The sequence below is a fragment of the Poromitra crassiceps genome, assembly GCF_964638095.1.
Source record: "Poromitra crassiceps genome assembly, chromosome: 10".
Taxonomy (NCBI): domain Eukaryota; kingdom Metazoa; phylum Chordata; class Actinopteri; order Beryciformes; family Melamphaidae; genus Poromitra; species Poromitra crassiceps.
In genome coordinates, this window is record NC_139631.1 from 19,334,876 (window position 1) to 19,350,987 (window position 16,112).

Genomic DNA, 16,112 nt, shown 5'->3' on the forward strand with positions numbered 1-16,112 from the left:
CCCCCCCCCACCACGCCATCAGACTTTGTCTCTGCATGCAGGTAACATGAAAGACCGGTACAGGAAATGAGCTTGGCTCTAGTCAATTGTGTGAAATTCCTTTCATTTTTCAAGGGATTGTAGGTTCATGATTGGCTGACGGTTAACATCTCCTCAAAGGTTGGTCAAAGGTATAAAGCTGAGCGCAGACCTGTATTTCATCACACTGCATCCACCTCTCCCCTAACGAGTTAGTTCAGACGAAAATATCTCAGCGTGTCAGAGGGTGAAGATGTTTACTCCAAGGCGGACAATCCTGGAGAAGGGTAAGTTTCTGCTTTATTTCATGTTGTCAAATGAATTAAATGAAGGGCAAGATGACTACACACTGACATTTTCGCAGGCAACTTAAGCTGTTTCAAATTGTTTTTGTATGTTTTATAGTCTTGGGATTAGTTTAAATTCACTGAGAATATTTTGACAATATAGCCCTTAAGTATTACTTGTACTTTCATATCATTCATGTTTAGTGTTTTGATGAGTTTTAGAGTAAAAGAACCACCATATTTCATGTGTTTGGTAAAGACATTTTTAACAACTTACAACAGAAGTGCTCAAAAATCTAAACTCTACTACAAAACACTGAAATTGTTAAAATAGAAAGACATCCATTACAAGGCTTAATTCAACTACTGTAGGTATATAGCAGAACAAAGATTTTCAACTGTAGCTGTCCTACCATGATGTTTTGTGTTGTGTATTTCAGTGATCTTTTCAGTGGCTGCAGTGCTGAGCCTCCTGACCACAGCAGGCCAATCTGCAACATTAGACAGCCTTCATCCAACAGCCGGGCCTGCTGCGCTGGACCCCATGCTCACAACTCAGCCACACAATGGTAAGTCTTGTGTTTACTTTGGACTCTGGGGGTTTGTTTCAATACCCATACATGTAGCTGAAGTCTATAGTCAGTTTGAGCTGAAAGTCACTAATGACTGCATGCCTTGGTGGTCCTGGCTAGTGGCTAATGGCTAATGTCCTCACAAAAACCCGGAAAAGCCACCACATCACCCCAGTCCTCCACTCCCTCCATTGGTTGCCAGTAAACCAGCGCATCATCTACAAAACCCTCCTGCTCGTCTACAAGGCCACCAACCACCTCGGGCCGACCTACCTCCGGGACCTCCTCTCCCCCCAAACCTCATCCCGGACTCTCAGATCTGGCAGCCAAAACCTGCTTGCAATCCCACGCACAAGGCTCTCAACCATGGGAACTCGTGCCTTTTGTGCACTGGGGCCACGCCTGTGGAATCTGCTCCCAGGTTCCATCCGGGCCTCCGACTCCCTTGCTGCCTTCAAAAGCAGCCTAAAGACCCACCTTTTTCACACTGCGTTCGACTAGGGCCTGTTTTTAATCCTCTATTTAAGTGTTTTTATTTTTATTTTATTTTTATTTTTTATTCTGTGTACTTTCTCTTGTGAAGCACCTTGAGATGTCAGTTTTGATTTGAAAGTGTGCTATACAAATACAATTCATTATTATTATTATTATTATTATTATTATTATTATTATTAATGTAAGGTAAAGTGCTTTTTATGAGGGGAAAGTAAGGGATGAGTTGTAAAGGCTATTGTGTTTACAGTGTGTGTTTCTCCTCTCTCTGTCTCTGTCTCTCTCTCTGTGTGTCTCTCTCTCTCTCTCTCTCTCTCTCTCTCTGTAGGCAGCATGGAGGAACCCCGGGTTCTGCGAATGCTCAAACCATGCAGGGAGGAACACGCCAACTATTGTGAAAACGACGGCACGTGCATGTACCCACAAGACAGCGACGGGCCTTCCTGCACGTGAGATGTGAAGCATTATCACACACACCAGCACACTCTTACATGAAGATTTATCACGAGTGAAGCAGTATTTCATCCCCATGCGCGCATGTTGATTCGTGTTCACCTTGGAATGTGCTCACTCTGTTCTCCTCGTGTCTGCAGGTGCACGTCCTCATACAGCGGGCCACGCTGCATGTTATGGACTGAAGGCTCTCAGACTCTGTCCAACTACGAGGAAGTGATTGGCATCTGTATGGGCGTGGTCATGCTCTTCTTCTTCCTCATCATCATGTTCTACTGCTGTGTCCGTAAGAGGTGAGCATCTACTGGCTATGCAGATTCCAAGTCCTTTTCCTATACGTTTGATTTCTTGACTTTGGCTTGGATAAGTGATTCAATCGCAGTCATGTCAGGTTTATCTGGGACTTTTCCATAAGAATTTAAGAATAGATATTTTGTATTACTTTTTTTTCAGTTTGATTAAAGCAATGTACACAACCTACAACAGGGATGGGCAACTTTGATGATAGAGAGGGCCACACAAAAGATTCCTTGCTACCAGAGGGCCAGATTGTGACCGTGCACTTCCACCAGTATCCTACTGTAACACCATCACTCCCAATTATAGCTACTAATTTGATGAAAAGGACTAGTAATCAAAGTTTATTATACCAACATTTATATTTTTCATATTAAAATGTAGTAATTCTTCCATTCAGATGACACCAGAAACTTTGCTCTAGCTTTAAAAAACCACTACAGCAATTTGATGGGGTACATCACCCAAATATGTGATACACGTAATAATCAGATTAGTAATGTTGCATGTGCAAGGTGCATCCTGGATATAGTTTGTTACAATAGCATTAGATCAAATGCTAACGTTAAACAGTATGTGGATGGACAATGCTAACGCCATTAGCGCCATGTTCTGGGTTGTACAGTAAAATAAAAACACTGATTTTGGTGGTCTAACCTAACGTAACCAAAAACGTCCGGAATTGACCCAGAGGGTCACTCACACTGAGTGAGGCCGGGGGCCAACAGTTGCCCGCCCCTGACCTACAACCTAATCTTTCAGTTTAGCCTTTCCGATTCAATCTTACAAGCCTTTAACTGAAGTTGGTGGCCTAGGAGTAATCAGCAGTAGTAATGGTTTAACAGTTGTTAAGATAAAACAGTTTGTGTTACAGTACATACAGCAAACATCAGTGACCACGGCTGCTTTGTAATTCTCATGTCTTCTTCTTTTCAGGTGTTACAAACCAGCACAGATGAAAAAACTTGCTCCATCTGAGAACTCAGTGTGACTCCAACAATTCACTGTCCCTTGTCATCATTCTCATCATTGTCAGTGCTGTTATTTGCATAAATGTAAAAACAATTCCTCTGTAACCTACAGTGCAGAGCATCCAAATGTCAACTTCTGTTTTCTGCCTGTCAAAAAAGAAGCTATTTTGCACTATGGCAGGAGATCTGTTCAAGGAAAGATTGAATAGCATCTGTGCCTATTTATTGTAATAAATTAACTTATTTAATGTGCCACATTTATTTAAAGTTTTGTAATAAATTTATGAAAATGAACGTTCTTGTGTTGCTTGAATTTCTATGAATTAAAAAAATTGGTAGCAGGCAGGCACAAAAGCACGGAAAGACACAACCAAGGTAAGCATGTAGGCCTACATACAGTACACAAACGCAACTCTTTTTTTTACATGACTTCCTGTGTGAGAGAGAGAAAAAGTTATAACATTGAAGAATAGATTTGATTTGAAGCGTGCTTCAGATATCCAGGCAAAATGGGGGGAGGGGAATCCAAAAGGTAAACTGAAATAGAAATATCAAATAGAGAGTAAAGACAAACACATGAGCTGAGAGTCATGGCCTTATGATCAGCATGAAGGATCACAGATTCATTGAGGGGCTCGTGGCGAGAGTTTTAGCCTATTCTGAATTCTGAAATGAGAAATCCACCATTTGGATAATTGGTGACTGTTGGAGAGTGGCATTTCCTAATCAATAAGCTATATTTGCATAAACATAATTATGCTACAGTGAGTTACAATGACATGACATCTCACACATATAGATTCACCCATGGCATTGAGGACTTCTCTCCTTTTGCTGAAACTGATGTGTAAATCATACCAAAAGTTAAATGTTGGTATGCACACTTTAATAATAATATTTCTTATCCACCCAATTGGTGGTTCATAAATGTGTATTTTTCTGTTTAAGAAAACACTTAATAATAATATTTCTTATCCACCCAATTGGTGGTTCATAAATGTGTATTTTTCAATGCCAATGGAACTTATATTTTTCTCCAACAGTGACTTCTCTTAAAAGTAGGCCTAGCCCACTGCTGGTGTGAAATGCATATTTGGGTTGTTACAGGACCTACAATGAAGGATCAGAGATCAACATCAACAACAACACTGTTTCAGAGGCAATTGCCTCTGAAACAGTGTTGTTGTTGATGTTGATCAATTGTCTCTGAAACACTGTTGTTGTTTTAATAGCCCTTTACACAGGAGCATGATTTCTTTTATGAAAAAGTAAGAAAGAAAAGATAATCTTATATGTTTTATGAGGATAGGCAGCCTACTAAATAGAAAAACCTAACATATTGTGCTGCTGCTATTCATAGCTTTCAAGGGGCGTTACGTAAGTACAAGGAACGCCCATTCTGGCGGTCAAAACTCAAAACAACAATGGCGCTGAACACTGACCAGACGCAGCTCCAGCAAAAAGCGGTCTTTTTTCCACCAGTTTCCAGTCAGGAATATTTAGACCATCTATCAAGCGTTGAAAAAGAACGATATCTAAACAAACTGCACGTTTTGGGCACTTCAAACAAACCGAACTATCGTTAACGTTACTGTCCAACACATGGCAGTTCGGAGAAATTGTTTCACAACAAACTGCGTGCGGAGTGCGGACTCGTTTTTATAATGTTGTGGAGAGAGAGCACAGCCCTCGTCGCGTGTGAAGAGAGAGGGAGAACGGGTGAGACAGAAGCAAACTATTTTTTGCAGATCTCAAAAGCAGGTAAACCACTGTGGGATTAGTGAGACTATTGCTAAAAGAGAAGATACTGTAGTGATGCCTGTGCTGTCGTCCGCTCAAACAGTACTTAGCAGTACTGTTTGACCGTCAGGTGGGCGTTCCCGGCAGCACGTAACGCCCCTTGAAAGCTATGAATAGAGGGTATGCACACCCACTGGAACACGCCCCCTCAATAGGGAATGAGTGTCAAGTTCCTCCCTGAGCAGCAGGTGTCACTTATCTAGGCTGATTACTGCATTCAAGCTCAGTCTTTCTGTGACTCAGTGGGCGTGACCCCACAGTGACTTCTGCCTCTGTGACATCACATGCATACCCTCTATAGGCCTCTAGTCAGGCCTACGTAAAATCCTATAGTATCCTAATAGGACTATCAGAATAGATAAAAAAAAAAAAAAGTATTATTATTATTATTATAACTAATAAAAAATATTCTGGACAAATACCAGGATTTAAAAAGTTTGATATTCCAATGAGTAGGCTATGAGACAGCAGGCACCGTGCCTGCAGGAACCGTCTTTATTTCTCCCTTTGAAGTGCGAAATTGTCGAAATGACACAGGGGGAGTCGATCACCACACCCCAAACCAAACCGCAAGGTAGGCCTGGAAACGCCTATAAACCAGCGCATAGGCTACCTGTCTGTCTGTGTGCCCATCAGCATACCTGTCTGCCCGCCGAGCGGAGCGTCCCGTCAGCGAGATGGGGAACAGCAAGCCATCAGCCCTCCTGCCGCTTTTCGGTAAGTTGTGTTCGTAAATGTTAGATCAGGTTAAATTAGACTCGCCAAAGGTTTAGGCTTGTAGTCTGCCTGCGCTTTGATTTGCCTTTGGGAAGCAGAACGATGTTGAAATGAACTTGAAAACTATTGGATCAAACCAGATGGAGAACATGTTTTAGGCGTCGGCGTGTTGTCTTTGCAAAACCTTTACGAAAAGTGCTATTCTGTAGTCTGATAACAACGTGTAGGGTAGGGGAGCAGGTCAAATTGTCACACTTTTTACTCATTGGTGCAGGCCTACTTCTAAGCTTTCTACTAGTAGTGTACGATAACTTACAATTATGTTGTCACATGACGAGGCATGATGTCCCATAGCCCAGAGCCGTGCCTATATCCATAATTTACAGGAAGAAAAAGTTATTTGGATGACATTCCACTCGACAGCTTGCAATTTATGACAACTTACCCCATGCAAGGTATGTTGTGTCACACATGATGAGGCATGTCCAATAATATATCCATGGGCATGTCACAAACTGTGCTGTTTGTGCACACATTTCCATTTCCTCTCAAGTATAGCCTACTATAACAACATGAAAAAACATCTTTCATATTGAAAACAACATAGGCTACTTCAGCGCAGAAATCAACACCCACTGGCCCAGCACACAACAGGTAAAATAACCCGTCCTTCACCCATCCTGGGATAATCAGACAAATTCTGATACAATTTCTAACAGTATGTACATGTAGTTTTATTACATGAAATGGCTTCTCTGTAACTAGTTTGGCTGGACCAGCAGAGAGGCCACTTACACAATTAAGCCAAAGGTTAGTTGGTGCAAGTACCAAAATAATATACACAGCAGTGTCAGTGTGTGATGGCACACAGTTTGAGAACCACTGCTCTAGCCTGCAGTCACTGATGATAATAATGTGGAACATGTTCTTAGCATAAAAAGAAAGTGAGATGACCACTGTTCTTTGCCTTTGTAGAATCTGACGAGTCTTCAAGCCATAATTTGTTTCTCTCCAGCTGCATTTGAATGGTTTAGTGAAGCTCTGAGGTCAGGGAACAGGGAAGGCCTGGGTGGGCCATGTTGTGACATTGATTTCACTGCATGTTGTCATAGCTATCCAAATCCTTCATTTTTGGAATAGAATTAGCTTTACATTAATACTTTTCTGAATAGGCTACATATAGTTGATTGAGTCAATAGGGTTCTTCTCATTCTCAAGTGGTCAAATACGCTTTGGGTTGGTGATCCTGTCCAGAACACCAACCCAAAGCATCATTCATTGACTGCTTGGGAATGAGAACCGTGTTGACTAAATCCGCTTTGTGGAGGTCTCTCTCCTGATTGGATAAAGTGGGATGAGATATACCAGAAACGTTTATCTTCTGTTCCCCGCAAAACAGAGCGAGTGGTAGACCCACGTTAGCCTACTGACCAAACGCTCTTCTATATCATATCAGTGATTGTTGTCAGAATATATAGCTATTTAACACTTATTTGAACAAAAAAATTGCTTACACCAGCTTTAATATTTCCTTGTGTGTACTCCCAGATTGTGCATAATCAAAAAAAAAAGTAGTGTAAATGCTGTCCATCTCTCATGTAATGAATGAAGTAGCCTAATACTTGAAATGAGAAAATCCTGGCCCTTGTCATGCCATCGAGATTGGAGTGAGTTAGTCATAATAAAAAGGTTGAATAAATGATGATTAGTCTAATAAAGTAATAAAAAGAAGTGGCTTCGTCACCACTTCCAGCTCCTGGGCTGTGTACTTTACTCCAAACAACCAAGTCAGAAACACCTAACAACCGATTGATCCTCTCCTCGGAAAACATGAAAATAGGTGCAGCCATGCAACAGACCATGGATGTATTAGCAACAGACAGACAGGGAGCTACTGTATGGCGAGGGTTTGGGTTGTTCGGCTAGTATAACAAGAGTTACCTGGATACGCTGCCGGCACACCGGTTACCCCAAGTTGTGCAGGCTGGTACAGGCAGAGGACCAGGCAAAACCAGCCGCACCACATCTCCTACCTGCATAGTTTACACAAGAGAGAATAAGTCGGCAATAGCAATTATAAGCTTAAATTTAAGCATATATTAATGTTGAAATTCAATTAGCGCTTTACAACTTGACCCAGGCAGGTCAGGGCATGTTGTCACACGAGCACTTTAACAATCAAGCTCCAAAGGGTTGTGAGCTAAATTAATGATGCATTTCAGAATCACTGTTGTTCACCAAGTATAATAATGCAGAGGTGAATATTAGTCTTGATGACATTATAGAGAGGTATCATCAATTTTAAACCAGTAGATATAATACTGACTGACAGCACAGCGACAATGGGACCTTATACCAATGGTTCCAAAAGTGGGGTCCGGGGACCCCCAGGGGTCCTTAAGGGGGTTCCAAGCAAAAAGGGGGATCATTTATGTTCACTATAATTCCATCCATAAGTAACACAATGACAGAATACATTGCCATTTTGGTCATGGGTGGTCATATAATAAAAAATCTTATCAGATGAGGGACCCTGGGAAGAAAATCTTATCAAATGGGGGTCTGTGGTCTAATTTGTGTCAGTTTAGGTCCAGGAGTCCTTGATGTGAAAAGCTTTGAGTACCACTGCTCAAACCTTTAAGCCTATATTAATGTTATTATGCAATGCAAGACATCAATAGGCTTTTCTCCTAAACTTTTTTGTCTTATTGTCTTTTATTAACTATTATTAACTTATTGTCTTTGCTCCAGGTGTCATGCTGGTCTGTCCTCATGTGTTCACCAACAGTGTCTTGTCCAAACTGGAGACTGCAGCCAGCACCTCTCTATCAGCAGGTATTACACTGACCACTTAGGGTTTACTTGCACTTGTTTGAGTCCTGCTGCTGTTGCAAAAGTCGGTGGGAGGTTGTCTCAGTAGTATAATTTGTGCAGACACATTTGGCAGATGGATCATAAAGTTTTGAGAAATTAGTTTTTAGTACTAACACACACACACACACACACACACACACACACACACACACACACACACACACACACAGTACAATGAGAACCGAGGCATACAGCAACTCCTACAATGGACAATAACTATATCAATCACATTCGATATTACACAAAATTATAATTTCCACTGTTAAGAAAACTATGAGTGTGTACAAGTGTGACATGAGGTAGATGTATATAGATGGCTTTACTCTAACCACACAGCCTTAGCATTTGGAACTATAAAACATAGGGGTATAGACTGTGAGGTGGCAAAGTGTACAAATAGACTCATTTCACAGCAATCGCCACCACCTCAAAACGATGATTGCTGTGAAATGGGTCTATCCAAAGTGCCATATGACTGTGCAAACATGGCTGAGTTAATAATGAATAAAAAGATAATGATCAGTAACAGCAGTAGGTTTTGTCCAGAGAGCAGGGGGGCATGTGAGGTGTGTATCAGAAGGATATTGACCGGGGTGAGAAGGAAGAAGCTGTAGGGCAGTGATACTCAACTTGCGGCCCGTGCAACTTACAGTGCACCTGAACGCAACATGCAAGATACCTGCTGAATAAGTGTCCAAATGTTCATGTCATTCTGGCCAATACTCCACTTCTGTTATAGCATTTCAGTCTGGAATATGGACTATCTTTCAATAATCTATGATTTAGCTGCTAAATTGTCAAATACCGTCTGCTCTCTACCCAGGCACTTATGTATGTACTTAACCTAACTAACTTAACCTAACTTAACTATCCGGTGTGCACAACATTGTCAGACTAAACTCCGGCTGACACCCCAAAAACCTACAATCCGCTACAGAAAAATGTATATTGTTTGTTTATTACCTGTCCCTTGGCCTTCTATCATTTCACGAAAGTGGCCCCCGGGCAAAGCAAGTTGAGTATCCCTGCTGTAGGGCTTTCTTTGCAGCAGATGTAACTTAGTTCTGTCTACCCTATGTGTATTCATCACAAAGCACCAACAGAAGAGAGGGACACTCCAAATAAAATGTATGAGATGTGTGTTGCCTTTAAAAAGATTTCCAACAACTGTTGTCTCATTGTGGAATCAGAGCAGAAGGAGCAGCGCCCTCGTGTGGCGAAGGTTACAACACAGAGCTGCGACGCCACACTAGATAACTACTGCCTTCATGGCCAGTGTATGCTGCTGCTGGACCTCAATGAGCACCACTGCAAGTGAGACTCTGTGTGTGTGTGTGTGTGTGTGTGTGTGTGTGGGCGGGCGGGCGGGCGGGCGGGCGGGCAGGCAGGCGTATATGTGTGTGGCACGTGCGCTAACATGTATGAACATTGTCCAGGGTTCTCACACCTTCTTAAACATAAAATTCAAGGATTTTTCAAGGACTTTCCAGGCCCAATTCCCTTAAATTCAAGGAGTCAACACAGCATAGTTTGAGACATAGATCAAGTAACACTGAGAATGTTTATAATGACAAGTAGCAGGCTTTACAGAAGCTCACAGACAATGATTAAAAAGAGAGAGGATTGAATGTGTCAACACTTCTCAACTGTGGTGTGTGTGTGTGTGTGTGTGTGTGTGTGTGTGTGTGTGTGTGTGTGTGTGTGTGTGTGTGTGTGTGTGTGTGTGTGTGTGTGTGTGTGTGTGTGTGTGTGTGTGTGTGTGTGTGTGTGTGTTGCAGGTGTGAGAGAGGCTTCTATGGCCCCAGGTGCTCCCACATGGAGCTGGTCTTCCGGCCATTGGCAGAAGAGCAGCTGATTCTCACCATTGTCTGCGTGACTCTGCTGATTATAGGGCTGGCTGGAGCCCTTTACTTCTGCTGCAAATGGTAAGGCTTTGTCTCTGAGGGAGGGAGGGAGGGAGAATAACTTGCTATACAATGATTGAATTATGCAGAATGTACACTTGAAATAAAAGACAACAAATATACATATTATAAAGTTGTGGACCAGTGATGTTTTTCATGCACAAATTACATCACTGGTCCACAACTTTACTCAAAACCACAATCAAAAACTGTCAAACTAAATGAATGACTGCAAAACTGTTTGCAGTTTTCGGATATGTGTGAGATTATGTGCAAATTTACTGCGCATTGAAAATTGGCGGAGTGTTCGTTTAAAATCGCCAAAATTGGTCGTGATAACAGCAATATCAATGCTTTTTTTTGTAAAACGCTAATAATACATGAGTAGAATAATATGCTTTTTTTTCTTCTTCTTCTTCTTCTTCTTCTTCTTCTTCTTCTTCTTCTTCTTCTTCTTCTTCTTCTTCTTCTTCTTCTTCTTCTTCTTCTTCTTCAGGTATAAGAGAAATAGATTCCCACGCCAGCAGAAGCGACAGGGGTACCAGGGGGTGCAGAGTGCTTAGTGTGAGTCACACCTGTTGCTATGCTTCATATTTGGAGGTGAACCCGCATTTCCCCAAATGTTCTCACAGGAAAGGCGATCTCTGGTATTCAACACCTAATGTTAAACCTCTTGATGAACAAGCCACAGCACATCAGTAGGTTCTGCAGAATTGTGCTGTGAGTGATGCAAATTAAATGCACACAACACAATCACATTACCATTTTAGGCTCTCCTCACTCATTCCCTGCATGACAAGCTTAGTGTAAAAATCTGTGCCTTTTTGAATCACTTCTTACTATACGTTTTTACACCCAGGTTTTTACATAATTATGTATTGACTTATTTTATTATATTTGCTTATTTTATTATTATTTTCAACAGTCTTTAATTTATATTGCCCTATATTCTTTAGCTCGTCTCAACTGTTATTTATTAATGTATTTTTCCTTCGTGAATGCCATTTGTAACTATGCTAAATAGTGCTAATAACAAAAATAAAAATAAAATGTATTACTATGAAAAAGTAACCACTGAGTGTAGAGGTTGTGTGTTCGCATATTACCAACTGTGTTTAATCTGCAGTATTCTCATTTTGATAAGTTATTATAGAATATTAGTTTATGTACACTGAAAATCTGTTTTGGAATCTCTGTTACTGCTGACTGTGGAATTAATCTTTGGTCTTTCTCACACATAAATGAATAGGATTTTAATTGTTTTCGTATATCTCAAATTCCTTTTTTCATTGATATAAACACATTTTCATAAACTATGTTTTGAGTGTTATTTTATTTGACATTCATGTTGGGTAAGGGGTAGTGCTGCTGTGCTGTCTGAAGGATACATCTGAAGGTTTTATTGCCTCTGAAACACTGTCTTCAGATTCTTCTCAAGTCTTCATAAAGTCTTTACATTTTTCTGACATGAAATCAGAGGTCCTGTGAAAAATGTTCCTCCCATGCACTGTAGAAAAAGAAAACGGGCCAGCATGCAATGTCCTTTAGTTTTTTATGCGTCCATCGGCGATAGCCGTGGCCGGAGGCATTCTGTTTTCGGGTTGTCCGTACGTCCGGTGCTCGTTAACCAGATATCTCAGGAATGCCTTGACGCAATTTCATCAAATTTGGCTCAAACATCCACTTGGACTCAAGGATAAACTGATTAGATTTTGGTGGTCTAAGTTCAAGCCAAGGTCACTGTGACCTCACGACTGCCCATTTCATGCTCGTTCATGCGATATCTCAGGAACACCTTGAAGGAATTTCTTCAAATTTGGCTCAAACATCCACTTGGGCTCAAAGATAAACTGATTAGATTTTGGTGGTGAAAGGTCAAAGCTCAAGGTCACTGGGACCTCACGGCCATCCGTTGCATGCTCGTTCGCCTTCAGGGAATTTCTTCAAATTTGGCTTAAACATCCACTTGGACTCAAGGATGAACTGGTTAGATTTTGGTGGTCAAATTGTTGAGTACCCCCAAACATTGCCTAAAGTGCCATAAGACTGAATGTCCACACCACTGTGCCCTGGGCTTCAAGGTATTTGTGCTTGTATGAGTCTGAACAGACATGGTTGTACACTGCAACTTGACTTTTTGGCAGATGCATACTGCGAGCCGGTTATTTCTAGTTTAGACTGAGTGTGCTTGCATTTGGTGAGTTTGGACCTCCCATGCACTGTAGCCTACAGGTACAATGCAGTGCACCATTCAGTTTTGTCACACTTCCCCTGACTAGTGCCCTATCATGGAGGATCATTGGAGAAATGGCTGTGTAAAATGTCAATATAGGCCTATTTAACAACTGAGCTATAAAGAGAGATAGTTGTGATGTGGGTATGAAGCTATTATTATAGCAACGCATCTGACAACTTGTATATTGGAATTTACACACAGAAAATATGAAAGCTGCTCATCTGCTGCAGGCAGCCTAAATGAGTCCTGCTTGATCTTAAGAGTGTGAAGATCATGCCAGAGATGTACTTGGAAGCCATATAACATCTACACCAGGCAGGCTTTCAAGTCGAATGTTCCCTCCAAGCTCTGTGCATTTTGTGACCATTTTGTCTAATAGCACATTCATAAAGTAACAATATGTTGTCAGTCATGAATTGCTCCTCTTTAACATGTTGTCAATATAAGTGGGGACTTTGACACAAGCGACACTCCTGTTCTGAATGCTATAATGACTCCAAGGGTATCGATCAGAAATTAGTATATCTTGTAACACTTAACACTTGTACACAGACTGTTGCTAGCAGCCATCTTACACGCATTGTTGACATCAGGATGGATGGAAATATGATATGCTCATTCAACAAAGAGCCTTTGAAGACAGTCCAATAATGTGGGTCAATCTCCCACAAATGACAACAAAACCAAACTCTGGAATTTCTGTCCTCAATTTGTTCTGAATGAGAGGGGGAAAAGTCCCAAGGAATCCTATGAGGGGAAGTTTGAACTCTTAACTACTCCATACTTTAAGCTAGAAACCCCATTGAAACTTTATTTTTGTTAGACTTTTGGGGGGGATTTTGCCTTTATTAGATAGGACAGTAGGCAGACAGGAAGGTGGGGAGAGAGAGAGGGGAGGACATGCGACAAAGGACCACGGGTAATCCGACCCGGGGTCGGATTCGAACCCCGGTCAGCCACACGAAGGACTAAGCCATTGTGGTAGCTCCCGGGACGCCCCCACCCAATTCAAACTTTAAACAGGTCACCACTGTTAGTACTTTATTATTCTTATTCAGCTTTTTGATAGCTACCTTTTGTACTTTTTGAGAAATCGCAGTTTACATTTTATGCTCCCCCCCCAATCTTTATGGGATCCTATAGAGCCAGCCTACAGTGTGTGATGTCACACTTTTGACTAAATTCACACATATTTAAAGTGTGACAGTTCACACACCTTTAACACTACAGAGCTACATGTATTATATATTAAACCCTTCAGCTACTTCTGCCCTAGCTTACACACAATGTCAATATATAGGCAATGTGAAGTATAGTTTTTCAGATATTAATGTTTATTTGACACTACTGTTCCACATTGTTCCATATTGAGGACACAAAATCCATTGAGTTTGGTTTTGTTGCAATCTATGAGAGGATGACCCAAATGTTGTGGTAAAATGCCTGCACTAACAAGGCAGCACTCCACAATGGCTGCACATCAGATATCAGAGTCACGTTTACTGGCCTTTCGACATGAATTGGCACTTTTGCTCACTTTCACACAAAAGTAGTACACACTGTTTTCCTGCAAGAGAAAGTAAAGCACACGCGGGTTTTCCAGGAGCTCGGCTTCTGTGCTATGATCCAGCCTCTACTGACGTGCTTCTGTGCTATGATCCAGCCTCTACTGACATGCTTCTGTGCTATGATCCAGCCTCTACTGACATGCTCATGTGATCCAGCCTCTACTGACGTGCTTCTGTGCTATGATCCAGCCTCTACTGACGTGCTTCTGTGCTATGATCCAGCCTCTACTGACATGCTTCTGTGCTATGATCCAGCCTCTACTGACATGCTCATGTGATCCAGCCTCTACTGACATGCTCATGTGATCCAGCCTCTACTGACATGCTCATGTGATCCAGCCTCTACTGACATGCTCATGAGAATGACATGGTGGATGTAAGAGAGAAGCAAATCATCATTGTGGGGTGAAAACTATCTCCAAAATGTCACCTTGTCAGGATTTAAGAAAAGCTGTCTTGCTTGTGTTAGACTTTTCCCAACCCACAGAGGAGCATGTATAATTGTGCGTTCATGTGAGTTTCCGACGTAACGTTGCGTGAGGATTCGCGGGACTACAACAATGGCGGAAAATATGGAGTCCATGCCACCAATTGACTGTAAATAGTTATATATTTATATATTTTGCTATTCTGTTCATAGTAGCTATAATTTATTTTTAGTTGCACATTATGGCCTATGTAGCTACCATAATGACCCACTACTTGCTTTTAGTAAGAAAACACCGGCCACGAGAAAAGCGTCCATGTTTGTTGCTCTTTCCGATCAAGAGCACTTGAAATGTGTTCTGTCATAGTTACGACTCTACAACGAGTAAGTAGGAGCTTCCGAGGAGCGCATGAACGCAGCATATAAGCCTTGAAGTTAAAACATGAAAAAACACCAAATTTGGAGTTACAAGGTTTTCACATGACGATACATGCGACATGCAAAGAAATGTGTTCTTAATGATGCTGTTTGTAAGATAGCAGTTGGCTGACCTACTGCGAGTTAATCACTAACACCACTTTACACTCTGGAACCTCATTAAGGTTGCAAGCAGAGTCAATGGGCCATGTTCCAACACGGGCTCAAGCCCCTTGATGTTCCCCATGCCAATCATTAGCTAGAATCATACATTAACATGAGACCCACTCAGTGACATTCTTGCTCTGCTTAAGGAGTACTTAAAACACAAATATGCACATGCACACATGCACACACACGCACCTACACACACACACACACACACACACACGCACACACACACACACACACACACACACACACACAATGAGAGTACAATGACAACTGGGCATACAGCAACTCCTACAATGGACAATAACTATATCATTCACATAATTCAATATTATTATACAAAATTATGGTTGCCAGTGTAGAGGAAACTATAATGAGTGTGTATGAGGTAGATGTATAGATGGCTATACTCTCTAAGCACACAGCCTTAGCATTTAGAACTATAAAACATAGGGGTATAGACTGTGAGGTGGCAAAGTGTACAAATAGACTCATTTCACAGCAATCGTTTCGAGGTGGTAACGCAGGTGTGTAACCAGTACCATTAATGATGGTTCCATTCCATTTAGGTCTTCCAGTGCCAGGGCCCTCATTAATGTTATTGGTTAAACCTGCTTTACTTCCTGCCACCACCTCAAAACGATGATTGCTGTGAAATGGGTCTATCCAAAGTGCCATATGACTGTACAAACATGGCTGAGTTAATAATGAATAAAAAGATAATGATCAGTAATGTTTCAAGATGAAGACCAGACACGCTACCTCACATCACAATAGGCTTCAGCTCCCAGCCTAAGTCAAGCGTAATCCTAGTGTGACGTCTGCTGTGATGTGTGACTCATCACCCCATCCTCAACAGCCAATCAGCCCCTCAACTTGCCAATATGACGGCGGTAATGACGTCAATG

The 16,112-nt window shown here is 41.5% G+C and overlaps 2 protein-coding genes across 2 annotated transcripts; both read left to right on the forward strand.

Annotated features, from left to right (window-relative positions):
* The first annotated feature begins 209 nt into the window (after positions 1 to 209).
* Positions 210 to 3,339, forward strand: LOC310783597 (epigen-like). The gene is made up of 5 exons (XM_083644488.1): positions 210 to 305; positions 746 to 874; positions 1,698 to 1,818; positions 1,963 to 2,115; positions 3,056 to 3,339. The coding sequence occupies exons 1-5, from the start codon at positions 272 to 274 to the stop codon at positions 3,108 to 3,110; spliced, it is 492 nt and encodes a 163-aa protein (XP_083500614.1). The 5' UTR covers positions 210 to 271; the 3' UTR covers positions 3,111 to 3,339.
* A 2,191-nt stretch (positions 3,340 to 5,530) lies between these two features.
* LOC310783632 (proepiregulin-like) lies at positions 5,531 to 11,674 on the forward strand. Its single transcript, XM_083644539.1, has 5 exons — positions 5,531 to 5,607; positions 8,359 to 8,442; positions 9,672 to 9,795; positions 10,260 to 10,406; positions 10,882 to 11,674. The coding sequence occupies exons 1-5, from the start codon at positions 5,568 to 5,570 to the stop codon at positions 10,946 to 10,948; spliced, it is 462 nt and encodes a 153-aa protein (XP_083500665.1). The 5' UTR covers positions 5,531 to 5,567; the 3' UTR covers positions 10,949 to 11,674.
* Positions 11,675 to 16,112: the final 4,438 nt, after the last annotated feature.